The following is a 16182-nucleotide window of genomic DNA, read 5'->3' as shown; positions in this document are numbered from 1 at the left end:
AAAACTGGCACCTAGTGCATATTTTATCATTAAATGCGCTCACGCACCTATTTTGGATTTCAGGGCGCATTTCACACTAAAGAGTATCAAAATAAAAAGTGCCACGAAAAACAGCCGCTCACTTTGTTCCTGCACTCCCATGCTGCAATTTAGCAGCAATTGTGAGGTAATTGTAAAACGTGGCACTAGCACGCCTGCCACGTGACGTAACAAGTGTGACACTAAATTTGCAGAATTATACAAATTAGTTCAGTTAAAATTTCTCACAGGCCTACTGTTTTTAATAAAGAGTCAATGACGGTATCTGATCATATTAATATCGTATGTTAATCATTTAATATTTACTGTTTCTTAAAGCGCTATTCACTAGATTATTGCCATAGCAATTGAACTATGGGGGCACTGTTAAAGGGTCTGATTTAGTTCTCATCAATGAATAAATAAGTTACAGGGCCCCAGCCAATGAAACGTTAAGTTTTTCACAAATGTAATATATAATCTGCATTTTATCTAAAGAGCAGTCTCTGTGTTCTGGTGAGTTTTACTATTTGACTTTCAGCCTTGCGGTTTATCGTCATGCCAGTAGAAGCCCTCATTTAAATTAACTCTTTTAGAAACATTATATCATGCATATCTTTCTGTCCGTCAATTAGCGATGAAGGAAGATGAGTGTGTTCTGCGTTTTTTGTAGCTTATTATTTTCTATTCTGTGTTAGACCTTGATTAATGAAGACCTAGAAATCTGATAGATGTTTACATAGACAAAATGTTAATTATTTTGGATGGGGTATTATCCATAACTCCTAGCAAGCGGTATGGTTAGTAAAACAGTTGTATTTTTTCTTAGAAAATATTACATGGTGCCCTTTTTGAGCAGTGAGTAAAAGCCCATCCCCAACAATAATGCTATGTACTACTGCATGCAAAACAAGGGGACGGGAATGAGGTGCAAGTGATTTTCTGTGATTCAGCCTATTCACAAGCATTTCGCCCATCACTTTTGAGTCTTCACCAATGCATTTCACTCATTTGGAATTTCAAAAGGAAAAGCAACATTCCTGTATTTTACTAAACTGAACAACATCCCTTCACTAGAAACAGGGGTCACTGTAAGGTAATTCGAATAATGTGACTATACTGACCATTATTGCAATACAAACTCTAAACAGAAATGCTTTTTGACACATGAATGTTGATTGATGGCTCATTAGTACTCATGGTATCAACCTTGAGATTTAGCCCTGCCAGCATTCAAATTGCAACCTGGATGGTGATTTGAGAACTGCTTATTGAGAAAGTGAAATTGTGCACATTTAACGATTACTCGTTTTCAGGTATATTGTGCTATTTTGTTTTCACTCGCTCTGATCTTGAAATTTTCACTTGTTGTAGTCTTGGGTTGATCAGACAATGTATTATAGGAAATGAGAACCTTGATCTGTGCAGTGACAGCATGTGTTGTGCTTGCATCCTCCTAGATAGCGTGTGGGAAAAACACTGAGCAGGTAATTCGTGCCTTTCTACATGAGCTCATACCTAATGTCCACTTGTCACAGGACCATCCCACCCCAGTCGTGAACACTCTTCTACACTATTCCGCAGTAGGGCAATGCCATCTGATGTTGTAAACATATTGGGAAATTAATTCATTTGCAAGTCAAACTCTCATATCTCATTGTTTCTAAATAATTGCTAACATAGTATGTCTGTCAGAAACTGTGTGCCAGATTCACAAAGAGAGTAGTAAACCTGAATATCTAGGTTTACGTCTAGGTGCTGGGACAAATTTCCTGTTTAGAGAATTCATGCACAGCCCCAAAGGTACTCTTGGAAAGCTGTGCCTTGTGCAGGTGTATAGGCATACTACTTTGAATGTCATGTGACTATTCCCAGGGTCTCCTAGTCTTTCTGAACAGAAAAGTCTTCATTGGGGAAATAGGAGGAACCCTTTGTGGAAACACCAACTTTTTTCCCCCTATGGGGAAGACATGTTTCACCATGGTTCAAAAAACCCTTCAAGCACACCTCAACCAAATTTGGTGATCAGTTCCTCTTTGCATGCCGAAATGGGAGTCACACTAGCACTGTTCTGCTTATCTGGCTACTTCTAGGGTAGAAAGGGGTCAGATCTGAATTTGGAAATGCCCAGAAATGAACATGTTTGAGGACATTCTCAAACTTCCAAGACAAAACACTTCCTAACCCTTGAGTGATATTATTTACTACTGTGAACATCTTCTCTTTTATGGTGGAGATGTCCACGCTTGTAAAACCATTTACACCTGCCAGTAATCCGGTTTTGAATTCCTGACAGGTGTATAAAAGGTAGATTCAGATGTAAACCTATGTTTCCATCCAAACAGAGCTTCATAGGTCTACCAACTGGATGACAACACTTCTCACTTAGTGTCCTATTTACAAAATCCTAGCGCTGTAAATGGGAAATCTGCTCCTGTAGAATACTCCAATATTGGGAGCATATTATTGACTTTTTAGAATCCCGAATATGTAAAACAGGTTTACTGTAGTACTCCAATGACTTAAATTTACTGAGGCAGCTTTTTCACCAGGAGAAAAAGTCATCCTAACTGAATGTAATGCAAATATGCATCAGTAATATTACAAGGTGTTTAAAATGTCAGGAAACGTTCTCCTTCATGAAGATGAGAGAAGTTTTTTTCACTTCCCATGCATTTCCCTCAGGAGAATTGTATCTAATTTGGTAGGTTTGCCTGCAGCTCGATGCCCCGCTGAAGAAGGACAGGACATTACACACAGAAAATTAGATGCCCAGAGATAGCAACTTCTGTCCCTCAAATAGAGCGGGCAGGCTACAATGCATGCAAGAGTTGGAATTTATCTTGAAAAGAAATGTGAAATCCTACAAACCTAAGCATTTATGCGTCCTCATCTAGTTGTCTGTCGTCATGCCCCATTCACTCGTTCAGAATCATACCCCTAAGTTGAAACTGGGACTCATGCATTTGTGCTGTTTTGCTGAAAATTCTATATTCATAAGGACAATTCCCAAATAAAAATTCCAGCCCTTTAGTTTCTGTGAATCAGCATGTGGAATTTATGCTTGTTCGGAAAAGTGCTGTTTTTAGGAACTCACGTAAAATTAGGGAGTTAACCACCACAAAAGTTCTGGTAATTTGAATAACGGTGTAAAAAAGTGTAAATTACCTCTAGCCCAATTATAAACTTAATTTCAGAATTTAAGGGGGCGTTTAATCATCAAGAAACAAATGCCTTCATCTATTTGCATCCTCCTCTGTCTGTAGCCTCTTCCAGGGCGTGGCAAGAACAAGTCAGATTAGAATAGGTGCTCCTTCAATGAGAAGATGGAGGGGCAATGTGGCCACAACTCACAGAGATGATACATGCCATTGAATGGGAAAAGAAAGGGGATCATTGGCCCATAGAAAGTTACAGAAGGAAATGGGAGAGGCCCATTACAGTCTACATTCTTTGGGTGCATTCGATTGAACTGAAATTTGCTAGAAGCACCCAGGGATGACTCAGGGAAGACCAACCTGAGAGAATACACTTGCAACACAGTGTATACCAGGTGTGATTTGAGAGCAAGGATAGCATTGGGCATGTGACCAAATAAATCAGGTTATGGTACACCTTATGTTTGGAATGTTAACAGCTAAGTATGAGAAGGGGTCTTTTTTTGCAGGTTATTTGTTCATTTCACACAACTGTCTAGCAGTAGCTTTCCTCATTTGTGGCAAAAATAAAATTGGTCAGAGCAATGTCTAGATTCTGCTGGAATCTCTTGGACAATAATAGAACAGAACAAAGTCATCAGTACTCTTCATACAATCAGCTGGCTGGGAAGAGAAGTTGAAGGGATACAGGATTGCTACTTTAAGTGTTTCTTGCTGGAACCTAACTTGCTTTGTTCCAGGCCTTCTGGCTAGTCATGAGCACACAGATCTCAACAACTTAACCAACAGTACTGGCCAGAATGAAGAGACATCAGAGGCACAGAATGTTATGGGAAACATCCCATACTGGGGCATCTCATTTCCTACACTCCAACATAGTCAACTAAATTTCCCTTCGGCACACATATTCTCAACAGTGGCTTTCCACTTTCTTGCTCCATACTCCACTGTTTTTCATCATGGTGTAGTCACAATACAACACAATACAGTACAATACAATAAAAACCACTTGTATAGTACACAGCTGCCTCCGAAGAGGTGTTCTGATGCCAGTGACAGAGGTAAAAAAAAAAGGGAAAGTCTGATAGCAAATGGCTTAAAAACCCTCTAATCAGGAGTCAAAAAGCAGAATTTTAAGATTCGTTTTGAAGTCAGATTCAGTGAGGCTGCAACACTAGCTGAGATGAAGAGCAATCCACAGTTTGGAAATCAGGAAGACAAAAGATCAGCTGCCTCTTCTCGTCCTATGAACGAGGCACTTGAAACAGTTTGAGGTTAATATCTCTGAGGGATCTGACTTGGCTACAGGGATTAAATCACCTCATAAGATAGAGAGGACCTTTATGAATAAAGGCCCTGAAGGCAAAGATGAGAGCCTTAAATTGGATCCTCTTGATGACTGGGAGTTAGTGAAGATGGAGTAGGTGGTGAGATGCAGAAACTTGAGATGGAATCTTCAAGATTATGCAAGCAGTGCAGTTCTGAATTGTTTGTAAGCATTGAATTAGGTATGCTGGCAAACCCAAGTACAAGTTGTTGGCATAGTCCTGTTTGGATGCAGCCAAGGCATGGAAATTGTTTTGCGAAATTCTTTAGGAAAAAGGTGGATTATCCTTTTTAGTGACCTAAGTGTGGTAGAATACGTGGCAGAGATAGCCCTGATTTGGGGCTCAAAAGTAAGATTAGAATCACATTTCACACCTAGGTTTCTCACCGTGGGTGCTGGCAGAAGTACCAAATTCTGTCAGCTACCAGTTGCTGGAATCCGGAGAGCCCTTGGTGCAAAAGAAAAAACTCTCTGTTGTTTTCTGAATTAAGCTTTAAGAAACTTACATTAATCCATTCAACCACAGCCTTTAAGCAAAGCTTAATGGTCCTCAAAGGGTTACTGGCATGTTTTCTTGAAAAGCTAAAAGGAGTAGGGTGTCATCTGCATAGGAGACCACCTGCACACCCCATGACTCAACTAATTTTGCCAGTGGCTCCAAACATATATTAAAAAGGGTGGGACTGAGCACTGAACCCCAAGGCACGCCATATTCAAGTGGCTTGGAAAAGGAGCTAAAAGGAGGAAGAGCGATCCTTGATGAAAGACTTTAGTCATACCAGAGCCTGATCTCAGATGCCAGTCCTTTTGAGTCTGTCAAGCAAAACAGAATGGGAAACAGTATTGAACACTGAGGACAAGTCAAGTTACATCATCATAATAGGTGAGTTCTGGCCCAGATTTTCCTTTATGAACTGCTACGCCTCAAGCAGGGCAGACCTGGCACTGTATCCTGCACGAAAACCTGACTGGGAGTCATGCAGCAGGTGATAGGACTCTAGGAAATGAGATAGCTGCCTAATATCAATCTTCTCCAAACGTTTAACTGCTTCAGGAAGGGACAAAATTGGTCTAAAGTGTCTTAATACCTTAGCATCTGCTTACTTTTTTTTTTATCAAAGGAAGCAGGAAAGGCTTGCTTCCAGCTCTTGGGAACAAGAGCCAGGTCCAGGGAGTCATTCAACACTTTTTTTAAGATTGCATTTGCAACATGAGCACCATATTTCATGGCAGGAGGACAGGGATCCAAAGGGGATCCTGATTCGCATTTTTTTAAATTCTGTCCCTGATATGTGGTCAAACCTAGTAAGAAGAAGATCTGGGTGAGAAAAAAGCTCTGTACCCTAACCATAGGGAATCGGCCCAGGAAATTGCTCATAAATGGCTTGATTTTTATTTTATTTTTAAATCAGAAAGGTATTCACATAACTCAGAGGGGGAAAGAATGTTTTTATTCCATTGAGGGAGAGGAACGATTTTGTTAATATTGAAATTTTACTAATAAATATTCACGTACTCTGAATATTGAATCTGTTTAGAAAATGGATTAATATAGATAAATAATACACAACTTTGAAAATGTGCCTACTTGAGGGAACTCCAGAAATATATATTATATTATATATATATTATTAATATGAATTGTCATGCTCCTGTTTAGATTAGCGTAGTAGTATGTTATATTAATGGTCATGTATTATGTATTTGCTTTATTAATCATAGACTTAAATTAGCAAAGTCTTGGGCCTAGTACCAACCGCTGATTTTGATAGAGCCATAGCTAGATGTTTTTCCAAGTCTGTGTTGACTAAATTGTTTTGCATAAAGCCCAAACGTGCTATTCTAATCAGAAGGTTAGCTAGGAGACTCATAGAAGATGCTTCCTAAATGTTAACTACAGTTGATGTCTTTTCTTTGCTCAATCTAAATGTATGCTATTTCTATTGAGCAGTGATTCTTGCTATTGATCTGTACTGTAACTCTGGAATGTGTAGTGATCCATGCATTGAATAAAGTGAGATTATTTAGAAGATTCGGTCAACCAGTATTGTTCCTGTATGTTTATCATTTGATTTTGAGATTAAGTTATGTGATATTAGCATTGTTAATATAGGGAAATAAACATTCTAACTTTTACATAAATGTGTGGTTATTCATGGCCAAAGGGCCATGGTGCGTGGAAATTACTGACTCCCAAGATTATTGATCCCATTGATTGAGACTGTTATTGATTGCTATTGCAATTGAATCTTATGGTGGAAATTACTCTAAGCGTAGTCAAAAAGGTCCATCAAACCTCTAATGTGTCCCCTCATAAATTAATGAGAAGAAATCAAATAAGGTCAGATGTGCTAACAATTTTAAACAGCTCTTGAGGTTTATTAGCTACCTCTGTAATGGAGGAAGCAATGAAGGATTTTTGAGCATGCCAGACGGCAGCCTGATAGCTTTTAAAGGTGACCCGATAAGTTGCTTTAGCTATCTTATCATATGCAGGCCTCCATCTATGCTCCAGCCTTTTACAAAAATATTTATACACCATTAATGCATCCGAAAACTATGGGGCGGATAGTTGAGATCTGTTGGAAGTGTGGGATTTTAGAAGAGCAATGATATCCAGGGCACTGACCAGCAAATTAATAAAGCTGGCCATGTAATGTTCCAAAACTATCCTCCACTTAAAGGACATAGGCCCTCATTCTGACCCTGGCGGTCGGCGGAGAGACGGCGGTCGGACCGCGAACAGACCGGCGGTATTAAAAATGGCATTCTGACCGCGGCGGTCCCCGCGGCGACCGACCGCTACTTCTCCACTTCGACCGCCACGGCGGTCATGACCGCGGGGCTGGAGTTTGCGCACTCCGGCCCGGCGGTCGTCCCAAGACCGCCAAGGGTATTATGACCCTGCCTACCGCCGCGGTTTCTTGCGGGCGGGAACCGCCGTGCGAACCATGGCGGTAAGCACTATCGGGGCCAGGGAATTCCTTCCCTGGCACTGATAGGGGTCTCCCCCACCCCCCACTACCCACCCGAGTCCTCCCCCCACACCCTCCACCCCCCTGCCACCCCCCAGAGGTGGTACGAACCCCCTCCCCACCCCCACCCCGACATGCACATACATGTACCCCGACATGCACACACCCCCAACATGCACATATACACACCCCCTACACACACATACACAACGGGGACACATACCCGCACACATACATGCCGACATGCGCACCTGCCGAACAGCACACATTACCCATAGACACAGCAGCACCCCCCGCCCGCATACACGCACTCACACACCCCCTCTACACACTCACACGCACACCCCCATGCACGCCCACATCACACAACACCCCCCCACCCCCTCCCCTCACGGACGATCAACTTACCTTGTGCGTTGGTCCTCCGGGAGGCGACGGGAGCCATAGGGACGTGACCGCCAACAGAAGACCGCCAACAGAAGACCGCCACACAGAAATGTGGGTCGTAATTCTGTGGGCGGTGTTCTGCTGGCGTGGCGGTGGAGGTTGACCAGTCTCCACTTTCCCGCCGACCGCCAGTGTGGCTGCTGGCGGTTTTCCGGCGGAACGCTCCCAGCGGTCAGAATGCGCACAGCGGCACACCGCCGCGGTCGGCGGTCTTCACCGCGGCGGTAACTCAGCGGTCTTGCGAAAAGACCGCCAAGGTCAGAATGAGGGCCATAGACTGTAATGTCTCCAGAAGTTGGAAATCAGAAATACTGTGCCACGGTCTAGATGTTTTCTGTGTCAGCCCTTGTGAAATACAAGGAGTTGTGGAGGGAAAGTTAAAAGGATTCATAAGATGGTCTGACCATGTAAGTTTCAGTGCAGGTTTAACCAGGACAATTGAGGGGTTTGATAAAATGAAAATGGGGGTTTGACCCACTTTATGAGTGGGCTCCTTTACTAGCTATTCTAGATTGGATCCTTCCAGAGAGGTCAAAAATTGCTGCGCAAGTCTGTTATTCAGGTCACCCTAATGTATATTAAAATAACCTAATACCATAACATTGGCATGAAGAGGAGACAATTGGCCTAACACAATGGATAGTAGCTGTATAGAGTTAGCTGAAGAGTCAGGGGTATGGTAAATAGGTGCCCGAAATAGGGCAAAGGAGGGAGCTAAAATAATACTAAAGACTAGCCCTTCAATATTACTGATTTTTGTCAATTTAGTGATGGAGCAAGAGTAGGAAGAGCAATGTAGGATTGCCACCCCCCGTTTTGTTCTCCTAGTCAATACATGCAATTAAAAAGTCGGGGGAATTCCCAATGCAGTGTAAGCGACAGAGCAACTTTTGAGCCAATTTTCTGTTAAAACATCAAGTTTCTCAGCAAGTAAGTTAAAAATATCAAGGGCATGCCTGCGTAGGTGATCGACAGCTAATAAAGCAGGCAGAAAAGGAAGCACTTGGGGAAAGTGAAACCATAGCATCAGGCCCACTAAAAGGGATAATTCTGCTGTCCCTACCAGAAGTCAAGCTAGAGTTCTTGAAATAGCTAAAGGAGAACCTGTGAAGGTGACATTTGTTCCCCACTCCCTTATCAACAGGAGCCAGAGCACACAAATAATTGCAGGAAGCAGTATGCAGCTTCATCAGCTCTGCCTCTGAATACACCCATATGGGACCATTGTGGCAGGACTTACCAGCAGCATGGCTAGTGCTGGCCGTGATCCAGATTCATACAGACACAGACAGGCTGTATTAGGCAAACCTTTGGGGCACCAGTGGCATGCCTACTGTGCATCCTCAGCATTATGCAGCTTATATAGTTTAGGGGACCGCGATTCAGAAACACTAGAGCGACCGAAATTATAAAATGATGTCTCCAAGTGAAAGTGAGGTGGAAATGCAGAAGCGTAATTGTGCCTAACGAGTGCAATCAGAACAGTTTTGCCGGTAAGCAAATATGCGCAAAAAAATATAGAATACAGACTTTTTACTACACGAGGTGTGGTAGAATGCAAATCATGCACATTAGCTCACCATGTGAAACATCCTCTCCAAGAAGGAAATAGATCCATCATGTGATTCATCCACTCCAGAGCCCCAACAGACCCTTGCCCACACCATAAATTCTACCTCAGCAATCAACCCATTAGCAAGGAACTCACCAAGGTCCTCAACTCTTCAATCACCGTGGCCCACTTCCCCCAGAAATGGACACATGCTGACGTGAATCTGCTGCTGAAGGAGCCTTCCACAGTTCCAGGGGAACCTAAAAACTACCGACCTAACACCCTGCTCCCATTCCCACCCAAGGTCATTGAGAAAGACATCAACATCCAGCTCACTAGACATCTGGAGAGCCACAACCTTCCGGAATCCCCCAATCAGGCTTCAGAGCTAACCACAGCACAGTGGCAGCCCTATTCACAGCCACAGATGACCCCAGAATGCTGTTAGACCAGGGAGAAAGAGCAGCTCTCATCCTCCTCGACCTCTTAGCAGCCTTCAACACTGTATCCCATCACACACTGTTAAACAGACTCCGCCAGATCGGATTCCAAGGAGTAGCCCTCAAGTGGATTTCATCCTACCTCACAGGAAGAACACAGAAGGTAATCCTCCTGCTGTACTCCTCGCTCCCTAAGAACATCACCTGCGGTGTACCTCAAAGCTCATCACTCAGCCCAACCCTCTTCAACATATACATGACACCCCTTGCAAACATCATCATTAGAATCTCCTAAATCAGCAACACCCAACTCATCCTCTCCCTGACTAACGATCCATCAACCACCAAGGATAAGTTCCAAAGATGCATGAAAGACTTGGCCGCCTGGATGAACAACAACTGTCTCAAACTCAACACCGACAAGAAAGAAGTGCTCATCTTTGGGAAAGGAAAGGACACCCTCTGGAACAACGTATGGTGGCCATCTGAGCTGGGCCCAGATCCACCAAACACACCCGCAACCTCAGTATCATCCTTGACAGCCAGCTATCCATGAAGAAGCAGGTTAACGCCTTCTCCTCTGTTTGCTTCCTCATCTTTAAATGCTGAGGAAGGTCTTCAGATGGCTCCCACCCAAAACCAGGCGAACAATCATACAAGCTCTCATCACCAACAGCCTAGATGATGACAACTCCCTCTACGTAGGAATAACCGCACAGCTCATGACGAAATTCCAGTCTATCCAGAACACAGCAGCCAGACACAACCTCGACCTCCCCAGATGAACTCACATCACCCCACAACTCAAGAAACTCCACTGGCTACCAGTCCCGAAGAGATGTCAATTCAAGCTGCTTACCCATGCTTACAAGGCACTACTCAACGAAGGACTGGCATACCTCAACAATCGAATGAACTTCCACCAATCTACCAGGAAACTCTGCTCCGAATCCCTCTCCATAACAGCCACCCAATGCATCCGCCAGACAAACAGTGGAGGCCACTCTTTCTCCCATTTGGTGGCTAAGACCTGAAACAACCTTCCCCTGCACCTCAGAGCCTCACCATCGCTCCAGCAGTTCAGCAAGGACCTCAAAAACTGGATGTTCAACCAACAGGAGAACATGCATCATGCTCTCCCATTGCCTCTAGAGCCTCAAGGATGTGGCAGCCGTGCTCTACAAATCCTGATTGATTGATTGATTGAGGGTATGCTTTGTCTTTGCATTTGTGCCATATTGGGGACTCAAAGAGGCTCTCAGCAGGTGCACTGACTGCAGTAAAACGTGCTGCAGCGACCTAAAAAGATCCAGTCCTCCTTTTGCTTATACACTACTCGCAGTGCACATGCAGGTTTGTGTCTGCACTGTGAACAGCTTTTGCTATGACGCGGCACACACTCCTGCTCTGTGCCCATCGCACACAGGTTTGTGTCTGCACTGAGAGCAACTTTTGCTATGACAGGGCACACTCGCCTGCTATGTGCCCATCGCACATACTTAAGGATGCAATGTGAGGATGTAGATGGAAACATTACCCTCTATCACTACAGCTCAATGTGGGTGACCCCTCTGCGTAGCAAACTCAGGCCAATTCCTGATTAGCCTATGAACAAACAGAGTGGCTTCTGAAATCCTGGAGACACTCAGATAGTCTCCTACTCTATTCTCCACCAATGGCAACTGCTTCGTGGCGTGCTTCCTTGTCTGCATATGCGGGAACATTTGACCACTTTTGATTTACTAAGTGATAAATGGAAAAACTCAAAGTATTCTGTGCAGTTGCCCTTTTAGACCGGGCGAAAAGTTCATGTTTTAGGGAAAAAGTATAAAATAATTCAGAACTGTTTCCTCCCGCCAGCCCACGATTAGTATAAGAATGTTTACTTTTAGATGTTTTTGCAGAACACACAGGTGTGTACTGCCCAAATACTTATCCTACCATACTGACATGTAGATAACACTATCACGTGCACAATGTTCCTATGTGCATTGCACGTACACATTAACAATCAACTACGTGTTCTGTATGGAAGTCACGCTTGCAAAAGAAATATTTTGTGAACTGGGCCCACAAAGGTATAGTTTACTAAGTTAAAAGACGGTCCTATTTCCTTTCTTTCTCCAGGATCACTTCACATTTGCGAAAATTAACACATTATACAGAGAACGTAGGAAATTTGGGAGCAATTTTTTTCTTTGATGATCGGACCCAAACTGTCTTACTAACTTCTTTACGCTCTTGCAGTGGTTAATTTACTTCCATTACTACAAAAAAAACTTCAAATCACTTCCTTTGAAGAGTAAAATTGTAAGGCCCTGGAACACTAAAATGCCACACCCACCTGCTATGAATAAAGATTAGAGGAACGTAAAGTCTTTGGAGAGGGTGGAAGACAAACGACAGCAAGTCCAGATTGGCTGCAATACAAAGAACGCAAAAATACCTACGACATTTAACAAAACCTATTCAAGTTTATTTTTAGCCTGTATGAGATCTTGGGCTGTATTACAGTGACAGGCTCAGCACAGGTTTACATAAGTGCGTTCCAGGAGCGTAGCTTCGGTGTGGGGGTGTTTGGGGTGTTATACTTGCCTGAAAATATTATTTTCTGATAAATGGTTGGGTGTGGGGACTTTCAGTTGGGTATGATGAAGTGTCTGTTGGATTTCACCACGAATTTTAACATCCACACAGACAAAAACGGCAAAAACGTGCACACACTCTCCTACCTGTTTTGAAAGTCCTAGAAAGGTTAGCTATTTTACAAGATATTATGTTTCTCTCACTTAGTATTCCCATCAATCCATATCCTCTCCCTTTCCACTGCCTCCAGGCACCTCTCAAGCACCCTGCTTGTTGCATTATGTATTATAAATATTATATGCCAGTGTGGTTTTTGGAAACTCTGAAGCTCAACCTCCCCCTGTCCCCCCACCCCAATCTTACTGACCAATCTACCCCCCTGGTGCGAACCCTCGTTGAGGTGTCCGACATAGACAAAAGCTGGTGGCCAAACTATCTTAAAGCACATGGTGGAAAGAGTGCAGTGGAGAAACTCGTAGCATCACTTCAAACCTCCGCTAACTGTCTTTTGCAGATGCCACCCAACATTTGAGGTGGGGTCTGAAGGTCTGAAGGTCTTCAGTTAGACAGAGTATAGTTAAACACCAGCTATTTCTAATTTGCAGCCTTGGATGAAACATAAATTAAAGAAAAAGTCAACAAAACAAACGTTTCAACTTATCCTTAAGTCAAAGAAAGAACATTCTGTGCATCATGACATTAGTTCACACCACCTTCATATGTATATAGATGGTTGCATGTGATATAATGGTGCTTTGTGTGGGAACCTAGGTGTAAGCAGCAGGACACTATTTTGATTTCCACCAGGGTCATCTCAGGTTTTCATTCTTATAATGCTGATAAAATATGTGCCTCTTGGTTGACTAAAGGGAATATGTGTATCAAAAATATGAGGTAGCAGATTCCACATAAAACAAGTGATTATAAAGTCATTTTAGGATTTTAAAAGGAACAATTTCAATAGATATTAACATTTTTACTGCTGCCGACTACAACAAATAAGGAGGAAAATCTAAAAAGTATACTGAAACATTGGTTAAAGTGCTTTCAAAAAGAAAATGCAATATACGTTATTCAAATACTAAAGTCAATAATTATACAGGAACTCGTACATCATAATAGTGATGATCATTAAGGATTAGGTAAGCATTTTGCCCAGCACTATTATTTATTTTGCAAAAGTACCTTACCTGATGCATTTCAGTGCCTTAAAGTTATGTGTTATAAGGTTCATAGCGAATATTTGTTATACCCTCAAGTCTTGTTGAGGTCTTTGTATTTATTGAGTGCCTAAAAAGAGCTCTATATTGTACAGCATAGTGTTGTCTAGTCTAAGCTCTTTGTTAAGCATAAAGCAGCCCAGTATTGTTTTCCTGAATGAGTAAAGCTTCTTTTATCAATTGGTACACGGCGAGCACAATTTACACATTTTCAAGCCAAATACACAGTATTAAAAACCCAGACAACTCAATATTAGCAGCTCAAACACATTGTTACTTATGTCAATAAGGGAGAACTGAGAATGCCAAAATTGTCCCCTCGAGATTCAAGGCTACTAGAGGCTAGAATGGCCAAAAAGGCAATATCTCAGACAAAGAACTTAGAAGGCCTCAAGACAGATGGGAGAAAGATCCGGGCTCAGCAGAGAATGGGTTTTGCGCGTGAGGGGTAATGAAGTAGTCACAGGGATTGGTTGCTTGCTGCACCCCATTTTAAACTTCAATGCTTTGCAAAGTGCAAAGCTGACATTTTTATAAAAAAACATGAAAAGCTGCAAAAGGACGTGTGGCAGCAGGGAAGAACCTGCTGCTTCATATTACCAGGAGGATGCTGCAGCCCATCTGCAGCCGAAAGTGCAGCAGGGATAGAGGAGTATGTTCCTCGTTTGCTGGTAGTTATGGTGTTAAAATGGCAAACATGAACAGCTGTTGTGACCTAAAATAATAGAGCTCTGCAATACTTCGTTGCTTTTGTCCACTGCCCATTCATCTTCGTGGCCCACCCATCCTTGACCGTGGCCCTCACAGAGCAAGAACCCTGGAGCCGAGCCGAGCCGAGCCTGCACCACTGCGACCCTCATAGAAGCCTCGTGGCAATACTGTCACTACAGAATCGCCCCAGACTTCCTTTGAATGGGTGGGGCAAGGGGGCATTCGTTCCTCTACTCGAAAGGCAATCTGGGGAAATACAATGAGTGTTCATCATCTCCTACGTGGGGCGCACTTATCATATCAGCGGAGGTCCCGTTTACCCGTGCCTGTGTACATGCGTGTGTAATATGCTGAAGGTGCACGGCCAAAGTCGTAACTTTATTTTCAAAGCGCACCGCACCCCGCCCCCCCGCCCCCCCTCCCCATTTATTGCACGAAGACTAACTGTACACCTGCGCAATCGGCATTATATAAGGGTCTGCACACGCATTTGCCAATAATACGCCAAAAGCGTCAGAAAATGTGCAGATGCCTGTTTCACACAGTTTTTAAAGAAACTATGATAGAACTTGCAAAACTGCTTGAACGTTATGGGACGTTCATATTGCACGGAGGGCTGGACCGAGAGCTAAAGGCAAGATTGCATAATGGTTTATATTCAGCGAAGTATTCCACATAGGGAACAAGTTTAACCTGAACAGTGAGTTTCACAGAGAAGCAAATGAAATATCCCGTTATATCACGATCGGGCAGAGTCCCAGGAGCAGCATTTGTCTAGGGCAACAAATCATCTATCTACCTATAGAAATGTGTGCGCCGCGCCCTCAGCTAGAAGCTACCTGGGGGTTGCTATAACGACCCCTCCCCACCCACATCCAATCCCCGTTCCCCCTTACCCACTTTATCGCTGCTCAAGCTGTTTGACTTAATACCCACGGGCAGCCTTTCACAACATTCGCACTGACATTTCAACACAAACCTGAGTAGACGTTTTTTACCGAGAAACGCCCACACAGAACTTCATGTTTTTATTACAGCGACTCGTAGTAAATATCCGACCGTCGTGTAATGTAGAAGAGTCTATTCACACACACACACTCGCTCTTTCTCCAACACACACACACAGTCTCATGTTGAAAGGTACATACCTGCGATCATTTGCAGTAAGCACAGACCGGCGCAGGCGACGCCTCCTGCGCTCACAGACATGGTAAAAGTCATGTAGGCAGTGCACTTCCTGCTTCTTCGAACTTGTCTGTGTACTTTCACTTCATCTCAGGTTGTCATAGGCTGTTGATGACTACCGAGGCTCAGATTAAGGAAGTGGCCAATGGGGAAAATAAGGTTCCTCTGAGATGGAATGCAGCCTGGCAACATCATTCGCTGCAAAGCAAATATCACGTCTGTTCACGTCAGGTGAAAATTCTCTTCGCCTATTCTAATAGGCGACAGGATGATACTAGGTGTGTGGACTCAGCCATCCTCCAGTATACAGTGCCTTTGCTATATAGAACAATTGCATGTACCGCAGCAAATAGCCTGGCCCAGTATGATTGATTTTCTGTAGGGATAGGGTAAGTGCGCAGTGTTCGACGCGTGGGGCAGCTGTCCAGATTTAACTACGAAAACGCAATTTCATCATTCAGTATGCAAACGTTTGTAGTCAATGCTAATTTGAAAAAAAATAGTGACCTTATTCCTCAAAAAAGATTAACTACAAATCTGCACCGGTAGGTTTACACCTATTT

General features: G+C 43.2%; 1 protein-coding gene across 1 annotated transcript in view; it reads right to left on the bottom strand.

Moving 5' to 3' along the window:
• Nucleotides 1–15735, bottom strand: part of IFNLR1 (interferon lambda receptor 1) — a 265360-nt gene extending 249625 nt beyond the window's left edge. Inside the window, exon 1 of the mRNA XM_069223952.1 lies at nt 15583–15735. Coding sequence (XP_069080053.1) covers nt 15583–15655 — 73 coding nt within the window. The 5' untranslated portion in view covers nt 15656–15735. The remainder of the gene's footprint in view (nt 1–15582) is intronic.
• Nucleotides 15736–16182: the final 447 nt, after the last annotated feature.

The sequence above is a fragment of the Pleurodeles waltl genome, chromosome 3_1, assembly GCF_031143425.1.
Source record: "Pleurodeles waltl isolate 20211129_DDA chromosome 3_1, aPleWal1.hap1.20221129, whole genome shotgun sequence".
Lineage (NCBI taxonomy): Eukaryota > Metazoa > Chordata > Amphibia > Caudata > Salamandridae > Pleurodeles > Pleurodeles waltl.
The sequence above is the reverse complement of the archived record's forward strand: the minus strand, read 5'-3'. Positions and strand labels throughout refer to the sequence as shown.